We start from the raw sequence: 15370 nt of genomic DNA, 5'->3' as shown, positions 1-15370 counted from the left end.
ATAATCTGGTGTACAGAAATCAGCAGTGACTATATACTCACATACTGAGCTCTGGAACCTGGTTAGCCCATCAGAAAACTAAAATGTGGCATAAGAAATGCACTTATTTTGTGTAGACTTATGTGAGAAGTAGTGTGAGGCTTTTTATTCTCCAGTATGGACGTGGAAGTTCTTCCCTTCAGTTTCCAATAGGCCATACTAGGGGTTATCTGAAAAATAGTGCTTTGTGAACATTTTTGCCACTAATCCATCTTGGGTCCCAAAAAGTTATTCTTAGAACTAATGGTCTACCTGCCTTGCTTTTAGCTGGCTCACAAATATCTCTGTAGCTCTTTCAAAAGCTATAAAAATGTGTGTGTCTTTCAAGAACAAAATACACCTGCTTTGTACTTGGCTGCATGTCTGTTTGTAATTGATTTGTATGCTAGTTATATGTAGTCAAGGTACACTAAAGGTGTAGTCTGCCTTTTGCTTCAAGATTTCGGCTGCAGTTTAGCAGCCAAGAGCTGTAGAAAGAGATACTACTTTAACATAAGTTTAAAAAGTTAAGCAAGATTATTTTTTTTAAAAAAGAAAAGCAATGTAAACAGGCTTGAATTCTTATTCTGGATTACAGTTTGGACAACTCCTTTGCTAGAGGTGATGGCAAAAATTATTCCTTTTGCTGTGTTCGCATATGAACAAAATAGAAGGTTGGATCTGCAGCTTCTGTAAAAGGATGCAGATCTACTGTCAGCTCCTCTGTTGGCCGGAGTCTGCACGATTGTTGGAGTCAGCAGAGGGTACTCAGATTTTTGTCTGGTGGACAGAAGGTTTGACCAACAAGAGATGCTTAACAGGAATAAAATCCCACTGAATGTGGATTTTACAAGTGATGATGTTATTTGATTACTTCACTCATTTCAATGTTGAATTCTCCTTAATCAATGACAAAGTCTATAAAGCCTGTCTTGAGAAGGGGTAGTGAAGATGAGTGTGCTCTTTCAGAGCATCCATCTGTTGTAACTCCATCTGCTTATCTTCCTGTTCTGAGTGTTCTACCTAGGGAGCAAAACCAGAATAGGTCAGCAAAGTAGTTTCCCACCACCTTAGGCTAAAACCATGACAACTGGCCTAAAAGCTTAGGGACCCAGCAATCAAGAAGGTATACAGTAGAATAGCCCATTCGTAAAAGTATGTCAAGCCATCAGTTTACACTTCCCCTTAGCACTGCATCATTAAAACAATGTTAATTGAAGGATGTCAGGTTAGCATTTAGATTTAGTCAAACCTAGTAGAAAGCTTACTGTTCTTAGGAGGACCTGCAGGAGAGAGAGGGGAACTTGTACAAGCTGATGTAGGGGATGCAGGCATAACCAAATGCTTTGCTGGGAACTGTGCATGCTGCTGCCTTCTTACAACAGTTGTTAAGAAACTTACAGTGTCTATGCTGCTGCTTCTCTCCTACTGAGCTTAAAGACTGTGCATCTGTACTGTGCAATCTATCTACAGAGATGCAAAGTGGTGGGAGGTGTGGGTAAGAGGTGGCTGTGCTCTCATTGATGCCTAGAAGGAGATTTTGTATAACCAATGATCATGCTGATGGGAGTTTACACATATAAATCACCTTACACATCAATGGGAGAAGAGGCCATAAGCTGTTTAGGACTTCTGTTTCTTGCATGTAACAATTCTTTCAGTGGAAATGGCAATTCTGTATTGTCCAAGATGCACAAAAATAAAACCATAATTTTGTCAATAATGAGCCAATAACTGGCTTCCAGGAGGCTGACTCACTAGCAGAAACTTTCTTCAAGTCAAGAGAAGTTTTGTTACTGTATCTGGGGTTGCAAGAACACAGTCTGTATTAATGCATCATGTTGACAATGTTTAATTAATACTGATATGCAGCATGTCTGCTTCTTACAAAATGACCATTTTTGTGCATCCCTGGTACTTTTCAAAGAAAAGACATTTTATACAGAATTGCAATACCGCTTTAATACTGCTATGCAAGAAAAAAAAATTGAGGTTTTGCTATTTTTATTCAGTTGGTTGGGGTTTTTTTTCAGTTTAGAAGCTTTATGCTTTTAAAGCAGTTACGACTTTACTATGTTAAAGATACAGTATCCTTTTCCACTTGCGCATTGCATCCCTCCAGCACTTCATACATAGAATAATAGTTTTGTAGTCCAGCTTTTCCCTTGGAAATCTCAACAGTAACTTGATCTGACCATTTATGACTGTAGTATATTTGTATTTGGAGCTTCTCTGAAAGCACAGCAAGAACTTGGGGAGCCTCCCTGCACTGTAACAAATGCTAAGGGACTTTCTGGTTAAAACTAATTTAAACCAGTGTAAGTTGCAGTCATAGCAAACTCTTAAGTGTTGGTCATATACTACTTAAAATACAAAGAGCTGCTGTTGCTTAAGTCCTAGTCTTTTATAATAAGGCTATGTAGCCTAACAAGCTGTGCTGCCAACGTTAATTTTATTGGCAAATAAATTGATTTAAAATAAGCCTGAAACATAAATCTGTGTTTCCATCTTAACTTTTGTAGCGTATCTAGTTTCATATGGTAGTAAGAGCTGAAAAGATCTCTAAGCATTAGTTTTAATTTAGATGACATTCAAAATTTAAACATTATAAAAAAGACCAGTAAATTTATATGCCAGCATGTTTATTGATTGCAGATGTTCAGATACTTATAAATGGGTGTAATTTTAATTACTCTCAAATTAACATCCAGATGCTAACCCTTTATGTTTGCTCTGCGGAGACGCAGCATTAAAAATATATACCTATATTTAAATGAAAGGATACTGTCTCTTTAAGAAAAGCATTTATGTTCTGTTGATGGAAACATTGAACCTAAACCTTGAAACATGAGCATTTTTACAACTATGTACCATATGAAACATGATGTAGCTCCTTATTTGATTGAATAAGAATAGCATCACGTCATTACGTTTAATTACTCCTATGTATCAGAATGTGTTTGTTAAATCTCATAATGAAATACTGTTGTAAGGTATTTCCATTTTTAAATGTGTACCAGAATTTTTTTTTATTTCAGAAAAGCTCTGAATGTTGAATGTGTGTAAGTCTCCAGGAATGTAACAAGTTGATAAAAACCCCAGCCAAGCCCATCCTCCTTACAGGAAAAAAAAAAGCTGGAATTTCTTTTTTTGGATATTTGTTTTGCAGCTTTCTACGTCTTAAGGCAGAGAATAGCCAGCCTAAGGTGCCAGCCCAAAGGTTAGCTGAACATATTTATTGAAATAATTTTGGCAAGGTTATGACTTATGAGTTACGGCCTCTAAGTCGTAAGTTTACATGAACACTATAATACTGTGACAAGAAGATGTAGATGCTCTCTTTTTAAAAAAAATTTATTTATTTATTTTAAACATTTGGTCTGGGGAAGATGAGGGGGGAAGGAAATTAACAGGGCTGTTTTATCCGTCACCTATCTGATGAGATACATATTTTCTAAACTATTGCACTTTTCCCTTTTCGTTCTTTTCCATTTTCTTTATTTTACCCTCAAGCTCTGGGAAATATTTTTTCCTTTCTGCAAATTGTTTATACTCCCAGCATCGTATTTACAAGCTGTCAGACCTAGGAGGCCTAATTTGCTTTCACAGCATTGAATTGTGTGCAGTGGGAGGTTAGTTTGGGATGGCTGAAGCACTTATTGTCCCCCGTTGCCTGCTTTGCACCTCCACTACAGGTTGTCATTCCCACAACAGGGAAACTTTACAGCCCTTGGTCTACAGCAGTGTGCAACCAGGCATGTTAGAGTGAAATGAAATCAATACTGGCTTTCATTGGTACCCAGGGCTGCTGGTGCTTAGGAATTGCTGTGTCTTGTTTACCTATCCCTGTGGCGGGAGTACCAGTCTTTAGAAAGAGGGGCGAAGCAATCAGGTGTTCATCTGTCCCTGAAAGTCAGCTTTGTTACTGTGATGCAGACGTTACTCTGCTGAAACCAGTGGGCGTTATATTCTAATAAATAAAATAGCGATAGGATCCAGTTTGTTTTCTGCCACCACACCTAGAGACACTCATCATAGTCTGCTTGTGCCTGCTGGAATTCAGTAGACACACAGAAAGACTCAGGTAACAACAGGCATTTGAGATGATAGAGCACCATTCTTTAAGCAATTATGAGCCGCTTGAAATGCAAACATGGAAAGATTGACAAAACCTGAAATAATTCTTGCCTTTCTAATTTTGCATTGTGCTAGATCAAATTTTTACTGATTTTTAAAAAGACTATTTAAGTGCATAAGCATTAGATTAACTTTCACTGACTTCATTAAATCCCATTGATTTCAGTGTTACCCATGCTTAAATTATGCATACTTTTAAGTGCTGTTCTGAATAGCAAGGCATTCATGAACCAGGGTCTGGATTTGTCCATGCAGTTTAGAAACACATTTGGCAGCAGTCATACCCAAGCAAAGAATTCGCTGCAATCAACAGCCCACACTGGTTGCAGTTTGTCATGTTAATGTGCTGTTACCAGAATCGTATGTGCAAACTGAGTAACTGATTTACCCAGGCAAATGTAGTAGTTGTGCATGAAAAATTAGGAGCCGCTTACTTAATGGACCAGTATGTTTTAGATAGAAGTTTAAGCATGCGTTTTGACATTTGTTATCATGAATGTTACAAATAAGCACAAGTAATTTGTGAAAAAATATTCAGGCATTAGATACTACTGTTTTATCTGATATTATCAGTCTCTAGTTACAGAAGTTGGTCAAGGACCCTTATTATTTTTCAAAAAGCACAGGAATGTTTTGCGTATGAAATGATCTGAAAATTAATACCCAGTTGCCCTAGTCAGGCTTATTAAGTTCTGCAGACATATGTTGTGACTGCTGATACACTTATTTGGGAAGCAAAGTTACTTTTTCAGAAGTAATTCTGTACTGTGAGTTATGGGTATGAATGTTTTTACCACCTGCTGGTAACTGTGTGGCAGGTTAAGCTTTATGCATTCTCCTGCGTTTGTATGTAGTTGAACAAAAAAGAAATATGTAACTCTGAAAGAGCCGCAGTGATTTATTTTACAAATTAGCTCATACCTTTGGGATCCTAGATTGAAATTACTGTGAATAAGGGAGATTTATTTTTCTTAGCTTGTCCTTATGCAATTGCATAATTTGCAAAGAATTGCAAAAAGTAAATAGAGGCAGACATGAGCTGAAGCTGTCTCTGGGGAGGAGAAGTATAGAACTTGAGGTTGTAGTCTGTTAGCCCCACAAGAAAAAGCAAGCCAGTTTCAGATGAAGGATTAAGTTTAGAGGAAATCTTGTTTCACCAACATGCAAGTCCTGTTATAAAGTTGGCACTGGGGGAACATAAGTAGCGATTTTAAGATTGGAAGCCTGTTCTGCATTCAGCAGTGTAAGAGGATCCAATAAAGGTTTGTGAAGCTGAATAGTATGTAAACATCTCTAGGCTGATGCACAAATTACTTTCTGTGTTTTTGCAAACTGAATTTTAAGGAGCTGGGATTTAGAGTCAGAATAAATAAGGGTATATGTGTTATTTGGGAAGACAGGACAGAAACAAGGCTGTTCAGGCAGATGGTCAACATCATTTCTTTCAGATGCAGGTATTATTATGAGTATTTTTAGACTTCAGAGAGGTGAAAATAGAAGTTCAAGGACAGGTTGGACATCTGCAGTCTGGCATTTTGAGGCAGATTTTTGTTGAGAGACGCAGAAAGAGCAATTAAAGACTTTGAGGGCAACTTCTGTCAATGAAACCATCTTGTGGGCATCATGCAAGAAAGAAAATTCAAGGAATAAGAAATAAGTATTAAGGAACAGAAATTAAGAGGCAAAGCAGAGAAAAAGAATTTAAGAATTATGCACAGAATTCTACTCAAGGCTGTTTTGATGAAACTTTGTAAAACCAAAGAAGAATTAAACTGGTAGTGATACTCCACTAAGAAAGATCAGGGATTTCCATTGCTAGCCACAAAGAGTAGTTAGACAGGTAGGAACCAGGCAGTGCAACTGTCTGGTTAGGATTCCACCGAACAGTATTTGGTAATCAAGAAATAAATGATTAACATTAAAATTCTATGTGAGAAGAAATAGGGGGGACGGCATGTGGTACCTTCAAAAGGTGGACAGTGTAGTGCAGAGGAACTGACAAAACCTGAGAGGGGACTTCCAAAGCACTTCTGAGGCAACTGTGTGCAGGGAGAAAATACAGATTAAAATTAACTCCCCCAACATTATAGACCTCTAATGAATTGATTGTGTTTTTCATTTATAGTATTTATGCAACAATTAAAAAATAATAATTCAGAATGATTGAGTCATGCTCAGACACTACCAGTAGCTAATAGTAGCTGGGAAGATTGGTGGCTTCTGGCTTTTATGTGAGCATAACATGTGCTTAACAGCACATGCATTTCACCAGAAATTCTTTCTCCCTCTTGCTCACACTTGAAAAAAGTTCCCAACCCTAAACCCAAACCACTCATTCATGTTTCAATTCCTTGTGTTATTTTTACAGAAAGTTTAATTTGTACTGAAGTTCAAGTGAAACTTAAAATGTGGTATTTATCACCTTATTTTGGAGGAAAAGGTAGTTCTTGCCAACCTTTAAAATAGGTACTGCGTTAGATTTACGGCCAAATAAAAGGCTTTAGGATACCTTCTTGACTCCATTGAAGTCGGTGAGAACTGAGACGGAGTAAGCCTTCACATCTGGCCCAAAAAAAGAATAAAAAATGATCAAACTGCAAGGAATAATCATGAGACCAGAGTTTATTTACTGATATCTCTTTTATGTATTAGGCAACAAAATGAAATGGAAAGTTTAATTGTAGTTTTATTCTATGGCCTAGATAAATAATCAGCAATTGACTAAAGATGAAAATAGCTGTGTTTAGGAGATTTATTTCTGTCTCAGTCCATATTACTATGTGATGGGAGTGCCAGTTTAAATGCTTTCAGAGAGGAATTTTTTGAGAAATGGTAGGTCATTGTTGATACTGATTCAACAATGAGTTAGCAATCTTTTTTTTAGTGGCGCTTGTCTTATACAAGTGTACTTCTATCTTCTTTTTAAACAAGCACCATTATAAAAAGTAGGAAGTTTTTGCTTCTCTTTGGCAACCTTTTCAGACTCTTACCTTCTGGCCTTCATTGCCTTGAATGTGTAAGAGAGTGACTTTCTCAGCCTGGTGTAACTCTCCACTGTCTACATTTCCTTCTTGCGTAGCAGACTGAAGTCCATGGACATGACTGACTTCAGTCATTGCAAATGTGAGTTGATCGGAGGGAAATGGTGTTGTGTTGGTTCTTGTGGTCAGTTGTGGGGAGATTTTCAATTGTCAAGATGCAATGAATATTAGTTAGGAGGCTTTATTCCCCACTACTTATGAGTCTAATTAAAAAAATGGGTAAGCTCTATGTGTTTGTGTGTGGGAAGAGCAACTGAAATATTCTATCCCTATCTCTATCCCCATCCCATCCCATCCTATCCTATCCAGAATTTTGTAAGAAATTGAGTAGAAAATTCAAAGAAAAAACCCAGTTACATCAGCATACATAGTGTATGCCTAGACTCATACAGCTGAAATAATTGTCTTCTATTAAAAGAAATGCTGAAAGTCAGGCTCAAGCTTATTTTTATACTTGAATCTCACCATTGGCCACGTTCAAATGGAGCTCTTCGGGAGTCAGTGATTGTGTATGTGCTGCTGTGCAGGGGCAGCTCCTCCTCTGGAAAAGGGAGTATTGGCAGGGTGCAGATGGCAGAGCCTGAGCCACAACACCCCCCCTGGGCCTGGTGACTCTGGTAGAGGTCGGAGCGAAGGGCGTATAGATGTTGCTGGTGGAACCCCAGCCAGGTGTGCAGGCTGGACTGGACACCGTCTCCTTCTTATGTCCTGAGCACTGTGCAAATCCTGTTTGAGTGAATGGGAGTATGTACAAGTTGCTTGGTGAGGGTGGCTTGATTCCCGATAGGAAATGCTGTGGGATGTGTCAGTGGTGTTGGCAGAGCTACAGATGTTGCTAAGCTTACTGCAAAGTGCTTCTCTTGTGTATAGAAATTCTTCAGTTGTAAGGTTGTATTGAATTTCAGTAGCTGTGTATAAATAAGATGCATAATACTTAAGTAACCAAAGTGCACAGAATAAACAGGATTTCTTCAAGTACAGTGTTTGGCAGCAAACATAGGTTTCAAATGCCTGTTTAATAGGGAGAAAAATAATGGATAGTGGTTTGCTAATCATTAGGAAACTGCCCCTGTGGTAGTAGAGACTCTTGAGCTGTAGACGGCTGTGGGGCTGAGATGTCCTTTAAGTGAGACTTTTCAAAACAAGAGAGATATCTGTCATGTAACTTAAGTGGATTTCTTAATTATATCTTGAGACTAGGAGGTAGACAAGAACAGGAATTACCCACCTGTATGTCATACAAGATATTAAATACCGCATCATATGGTGCTGAGTTTACTGGGATGTTTTGGACTAGATGGTGTCTTGAAGATCCCATAGATCCGATTGCTAGATTTAATAACATGGGCTGTTACATGTTTCATATCTGTAGACCATTGTATATTATTTGTTTTAAACATATGCTAATACATGGTTTTTGTTCTGATATGATATCTGACCTACTTGGTTAACAGAGAATTAAGCAAAACATCTGATTTCCTAATAGAAACGTATTTGGCGTTCTGAATTAGAGGAACATTTTCATTTCTAAATGAAATGAACATCTCATTACCAAATTTTATAAGACTTTTCATCTTTAAGTATGAGATGGTTTCTTCCTTTATCTGAGTTGCTGCTAATTTACAATCTGCAACTGAGGGAATGTCCAAGACTTTTAAATCAGCTAAACTAACATAGCCACAGGTTCAGTTTCTCAACTGTAACACTTCGCAGCAAGTTGATGTCATGATGCTTTGTGTTTTTTAAAGAGTAATTATTAATTATTATGTAACTGAATCCCACTCCACAATATGGATTTTCTTGAAAGTGCCACTGAAATTTCATGGAAGCTTTCAAAAACATATTTATAGTAATTTCTGTTTCTCTGCTGTAGTTTAGATCACAACTTTTTCTTTTTGCCCAGTGACTTCAAAGTCATGATGTTGGTCGTCATAGTCTGTTTTGCCGCCATCACCTCTAATTAGACTTGGGTCTGTGATGTCAGGAATATGAGTCTCAGTGTCTAAATGAGCTTTTACACAAAGAAGATATTTTTTTTCTGTTTATGACCATAATGATTAAAAAAGAATTAATTGTTTTCAGGTACAATGTTCTAGAAGTTTTTCATGATGTATCAGTTGCTCTTCAGTCAAATCTGTCCATTACCCAAGGGCCTACTTTTTGAAACATACCTTTTTAGTAGTCTAAGCAGTCCCTTTTCCTAACACTTCTGAACCTGAATCCCTTTTCTTTGTCTTTTGACAGTGTTTACTGGAAAAAAAAAAAAAAATTTCATTAACTAGAAACATGTCTCTGTTGCCTTTTAAGATATTTCTTAAGACAGTTTTCATAAAGAGACTGTACCATCATGTTAGGAAGATCTATCAAGAGCAGTGCTGTAGATGGAAAACAAAGTTTTATGTTCTCAGGGCATATCACTGGCCATATCTATACATATATAACATTTAAACAAAAAGTGTTCTGATAATAAAGGGCAAATGCAGTCCTAAAACTGAAGCAAACTCTTTCTATACTAACAATTGCTTCTGTGAATGCATTTGTGGGAATTGCTGATTTTGGATTATTTGAATCGTATGGAAAAGATTTTAGAACATAAGAGATGTGTTTGCATAGTTCATCCATAACCAAAACTAATCTCTTGTGTCTGTTTCAATTTTGTTTAATTCAACCCTGTTGAACATCTTGGCTAGAATGCAAGCTACATTTCTGAATGCATTCTGACAGATTTTTGTTAAAATACATCCTTAATACATCAAGTTTTATGATACAGCCTGTTGTCCGATTAATTAATATTACAGCTGGATCTTGTTAGTTACTCTGCAAATTCCGAAAGATACGGTTAGTTTAGAAAATGAACTTAAAGCCAGGGTAAATAGTAAATCCTGATTACAGGGTATTCAAGTTATGCCACCCTCTGATTTCTGTCTAATTTGTGTCCATGTTGCTTAAACAGTAAGCTCACCAGAATTTTGCATCTGCATTTTGTCATATAATGATAAACTGTATTTTAAAGCATAGTAAATACTTCATTTTTCCAGTAGGTTGAAACAGTATGTTTAGTAATAGAAAGATGTTACTAATAAAAAAGACTTGGAAATATTATTTTAAATTTTCAGCTGTAAAAGGGTTTCCAGAGTTATGCAGGATTTGTTACCCTCTGAGAATATTCCTGTTATGAAGTTAGCTAATCCTACACCAGTAAAAATACGTTTGTGCATGAATTCTTATATTTCTTAAGAAGCAATGTTTTATTATTGTTTTATTTCTTAAGAAGCAATTGTTTTATTATTGAAGTTTTTAAAGTTTGTTTTATGAATTTTATTTGTGTTATATTGAGAGCGATACCAAAAAATTTCTTCCTAGATAGTATTTCTTTTAGCTCTGTATTTATACTCCATTTGGAGAATTAGAAATTACCTGGCAAATTTGACTCTGGAAGCAGAATACACCATAACTTTACATTCTGAGACTATATCTGTACCACAGGTTGGGTAATAAATGCTTGAAATTTTCTGAGTAGAAGTGACTTGGATGAGTGCAGTGATAAAGCAGCATATTACAGTTGATGTTGCTTTTGCTTCTACTCAGTCCTTTTTCCCTCCAAAAGAACAACAAAAAAAGTAATTCCCATGCCAGAATCCAAATACCCAAAAGGGAGAGATTCAGGCAAAACATTGCTTAATAAGGGAGTAAAGAGTGTTGCCTTATAGAGGAAAATGGTGAATGTGGGGATCTGTGCTACTGCTATGGCTTTGTTTGTCACCTATGATATTGGAGTATGCATTTTCTGTATAGCTGGGGCATATTCCAGATTTACCAAATTTAATGACATGAATCATAGTACATACATACATAGAGCAAGTGAAGGCCCATTGCCTGCTTCCTGATTAGGTACTGAATGGGTTTAATATCCCAGAAACAGCACAGTGTAATGTTGTGCAAAGACTACTATTAAGTATCTCACTCTTCCTACATGTATAGGGGTGGTGGCTATTTTTGGAAGTGCACCTGATCTTTGAACAGTGATATTTGAGGAATATAATGATGCTGAAGGGAAGTACATAAATGGTACTATTTGTTAGGTTGTTGCTATGTTTCAAAGTAAAGCGCTGTCAGCCATGACTGAAGTGGAAGGATAATGAGTATTCCTCTATTTACAGCTATATGCCAGCCAGGATGCAAACATGGTGAATGTGTTGGGCCAAATAAGTGTAAGTGCCACCCAGGATACACTGGAAAAACCTGCAACCAAGGTAAGAAAGTGAAGTCCAAGAAAGATCATTTCTTCATGAAATTGACGAAGTATTGTTAATCCCTCTCTTCACAAATACTGTGCGTGTCACCTGCATTTATAGGGTAGTGAACTCATATACCAAGTCTGTTACTGCAGTAGCTATTCTGATATTGGGACTGATGTTTGTAGAGAGAATGATATAATCAGTGGGATAACACAGGGAAAAAATTGCTTTCATTGAGATGAAATCAGTGAGTTTAATGTAAAGGATGCATTTACATGCTCTCCTGAATCTGAATCAAATTACTTTAATCTTGTGGTCAGGAATGTTATTTCATAAAGTCACAATTTTCAGATTTGGATATTAATATAATATTCAATTTAAAAAAATATTCATGCATTCTCATTTTTGTGTTTCTAATCCTGAACTAGCTAGGTAGGAATAAATTGTAGTGCATATGTAATAGTTGGAAATGTAAAGGTTCTCTTACTGAATTATCAATAGAGTTTCATTGTGCTATTTTTGCCAAAAATTATCTCCAAACATGTAATGGTATAAAGATCATAGAGTATAAACAGAATTGTAGTACATGATTTATTAGATTTTGATGCCTAAGACATGTTCACATACAAAGATATCTCAGTAAGACTGTCTTCTTTTCCAGTTGTCTCAGCCTACAGAAAAAATTCAAACATTTTCTGAGAGTGCTGAAAAAGTATGGTAGAAAACTGTGAGATTCAGAACTATGTTGTTCAGAAATGTACCTTGATGTTTGCTAACCTTCTTTTGACATGTTGATTTTAGAGTGAATTATTTTATTTAAAAATAGATACGTATTTATTTTTAGATTTATTAATCCTTCCCAAACTGGTGTGTAAATGAAAGTTGTATTTATCAGTTTTGTTTTAAGCTTAATTTATTCTGTCATCTCTCAGATTAGCCTGTCTCCTTTTTCCTTTACTCCGGCTGACATTTTAAAGGATGGGTTGTTAGAATTTTATTATTCTACACCTGTTTTGGTCAGTCTGGAACTTTTTTAGAAAACAATGCAGTGCATTAATGGTTGTTACATGTATATGTAACAGTTTTTATTTGTACTAATACCTTTAACAATATCAAAAGAATGCTATGCAAATTGCTGGAGGCAGCAGTCTTAATCTCAACTATCTGCTTTCCACTAAATGCTAAGGAAGGAAAAAAAAAGTGGTGATAAATGATTAAAAGAAGCATATTAGGCAGTATTGATCAAATGTTCTTGAATGGTATTGGTGGCGAAGTTGCCATGGCAGATGTGAGGTTTCTGAGGTGTCTGCTGACTGTGGTGTCCCAGATGTACACCAGTTCAGGTGACTACAGCCTATAGTTATTGTACTGTATGGTGAGACCCCTGAGCTATTTCTGGGGTCAGGGTATGCGTTCTTCCCATCTGTTGATTCCATGTTTAGGTGAGACTTGAAAGTGCACAGTGGATGCGGAGCCTGCTTCTGCTGGGAGGAAATTCAAATTGCACAGGATGAGTGTGACCTATGTTGTTATACCTTAATATAGCACCTGTCCTGTTCAGTCCATGGGCCATCTTTCTTATTTCTGGTGTAGAATCATGATTAGTAATAACAGAAAGTAATGGTGCTGGCAGAAGAAATGGTGGAGTTTGCCTGCAGAGGTGGAAGTCTTTCTAGGATGTATGATGATGCCTGGGTACTTGTCCTTTTCTAGTGGCACTGCAGCTGCTGTGGCAATCTAGACCTTGCTTTAGGTCACTCAGAAGTTAGGATTAGCCGTTAGTTCTTTTAAGTATGTTGCTATCATCAGCAATTCAATTGCAGTGACTTTGCACAAGAGCTAACCATGCGGTCTCCCCACAGTATTCAAATCTCCTGAGCAGCTTTAGTGTTTCCCTTCTAGGTATTTGATCTCAGCTTTAGAGCTGTAACCAGTTAAGAAAAAGCTGAGCAATGTGAAAGAAAATACCCTGTGACACCTCTCTAATTTATAGTGATAATAACAGAACTAATACTTATTTCAAAATGTGTTCATCAGAAAATTGACCTGCTCTTCAATAAGGTCTTTGTTCACAGACGAATGCAAATGGTTGAAAACTTGTGATTTTTGCTAGTAATCTAAGGCATATGCAGGTTAACTTCATGTGGCTGGGAAAGGTTTTCTTCCTGCAAAGAATGTAAGGCTGCTCTTCTGTAACTTGCTATCTTCTAACCCTGTTTGTTCCAGGAGCGTGATGCAAAGTTTTCTACTTTCTCTTTCTAATACAGTTCTTGCCAGCACTTTATATATATATATGTATTTTAATTTTTTTAAAATGATGAAGTAATGCATATTACAAAGATCTGGTAATTTAATTTTTACTATGCCTTCTTCCCATCCTGTGAAGATGAGCAGCCATATACAAGTCCACCTGGTCAGAGCAGTGAAGCACTTCTCTTCCTCCCTCTGGATCATCATGCAAGAAATATAGCATCAAGGGGTGAGATGGACCTGTATTTCAGGTGGCGTGCTCCTTCTACCTGCACGGCTTGAAACAGTAAAAGTTTCTTGCAAAGGGCTTGGAGGGTAATAGATGATGGCTGCGATGCAGAACCTGAACCTGCAGTGTCATTAGCATGCAGAACAAATAATTTATTGCATTTCCTTGATGCTGTGCGCCTTTATTCTGAAGAGACTTGACTCTCCACCATACTTACGATTACAACTTGCTTTTGTTACTTTCCTCTGCTCTTCTTTCAGGGCCTGAATTTGTTTCTGAATTCCATTTTAAAGTGAGAGTGATAGGAATTGTTTATCAGGTTAGATAAAGACAAAACTGTGATTTACATAAAGCTGGAAGTTGAAGAAAATGAGGACTGTTAACTTCTGCATTTGGCAGCTGTCCGTTAATCAGACTAAGTGATGTGAAGAAAACTCTCTTAGGGCGATATAAATCTCCAGTCATAAGTTTGACATGATAGGGTGATGATGATAGTTGCTGGAAATGAAAGCTGATCTACTGTTTATAGTATAGTGATAATAGTTTATTTTTTTCATTTAGTTTCTGATCCCTGGTCTTCTATTTTCAAAATCTGAGTAAATTTGCTATTGAATATTTGACTTTTTGTGTTGCCTGATCCAAGTTAGATAATAGGCAGAAAAAGGCAGAAAAGGTGTGAGTGATGTTTTCTGCAGAAGCTAAATAAATACCAGTGTATTGCATCTTCCTAGGAGTTAGTGCCCCATTGTTAAGTGTGCCCTAAAGTCAGTCATTACCCAAGATCTTGTGTGGTGCCACACAGTAGTCAAAGAAGTCACGTCCAGATTTGTCAGCATAGCACTCTTGTCATTCCCTTACATTCACATTTTCATTTCATTTCTTTAAAAATAAAATACTTGTGCTCAGCAGCCTGTGCTTATGTTACAGACCTGCTTTCCATCGTGCCCAGAACTGTCAGTCTGCTTTTATGTACAGTGCTGTCTCATGTTATTTTGAAATTAAGAATACTGGTTTTTTATGGCTGTACAATTGTAGGTAACATGGGAATTTAAGTGGCTGAACAGTGAAATTCTCAAGTGCAGGACAGTGAGTGGACATTCCTGCAAAGAGATGAAAGGGATTTGTTAAACTTTTTAATAGTGTTGGGCTTTATATTTTAAATTCCAGTGTGAGATTACAAGTGACTAAAAGAAATGATGATACTTTATTAGAAAGAAAAACAATGTAAGATTGTTATTTTTATTACCCCTTGAGTTTATACGTTTTAGCTTTTTTTTTTTTTTTGAGGAAACCTATGCTGTTTTCTTATTTCCTCTTCTGATGCATGGATATTTATACTGCTTGAAATACACAACTGATAAGTAACCAGCATTTGTTCAAGAAGGTATGTTGCTGTGGCTGATTTTTTGACTAGTAACATTAACCTGAACCCGTTCTTGAAAAAACAGACTTAACAC

The 15370-nt window shown here is 36.8% G+C and overlaps 1 protein-coding gene across 8 annotated transcripts in view; it reads left to right on the top strand.

Moving 5' to 3' along the window:
- The window catches only part of NPNT (nephronectin), a 54472-nt gene that overhangs the window by 6666 nt on the left and 32436 nt on the right, over window positions 1-15370 (top strand). For 3 of the 8 annotated variants that reach the window (XM_074905493.1, XM_074905491.1, XM_074905487.1), the window contains exons 3-4: window positions 3188-3238; window positions 11357-11449. In XM_074905493.1, coding sequence (XP_074761594.1) covers window positions 3188-3238; window positions 11357-11449 — 144 coding nt within the window. Of the gene's footprint in view, window positions 1-3187; window positions 3239-11356; window positions 11450-13820; window positions 13914-15370 lie in introns of all 8 variants that reach the window. The other 5 variants (XM_074905495.1, XM_074905492.1, XM_074905488.1 and 2 more) reach the window with 2 other exon arrangements.

The sequence above is a fragment of the Athene noctua genome, chromosome 4 (assembly GCF_965140245.1).
Source record: "Athene noctua chromosome 4, bAthNoc1.hap1.1, whole genome shotgun sequence".
NCBI classification, from domain to species: Eukaryota; Metazoa; Chordata; class Aves; order Strigiformes; family Strigidae; genus Athene; species Athene noctua.
Note: the sequence above shows the minus strand (reverse complement) of the source record. Positions and strands in the feature narration are given on the sequence as shown.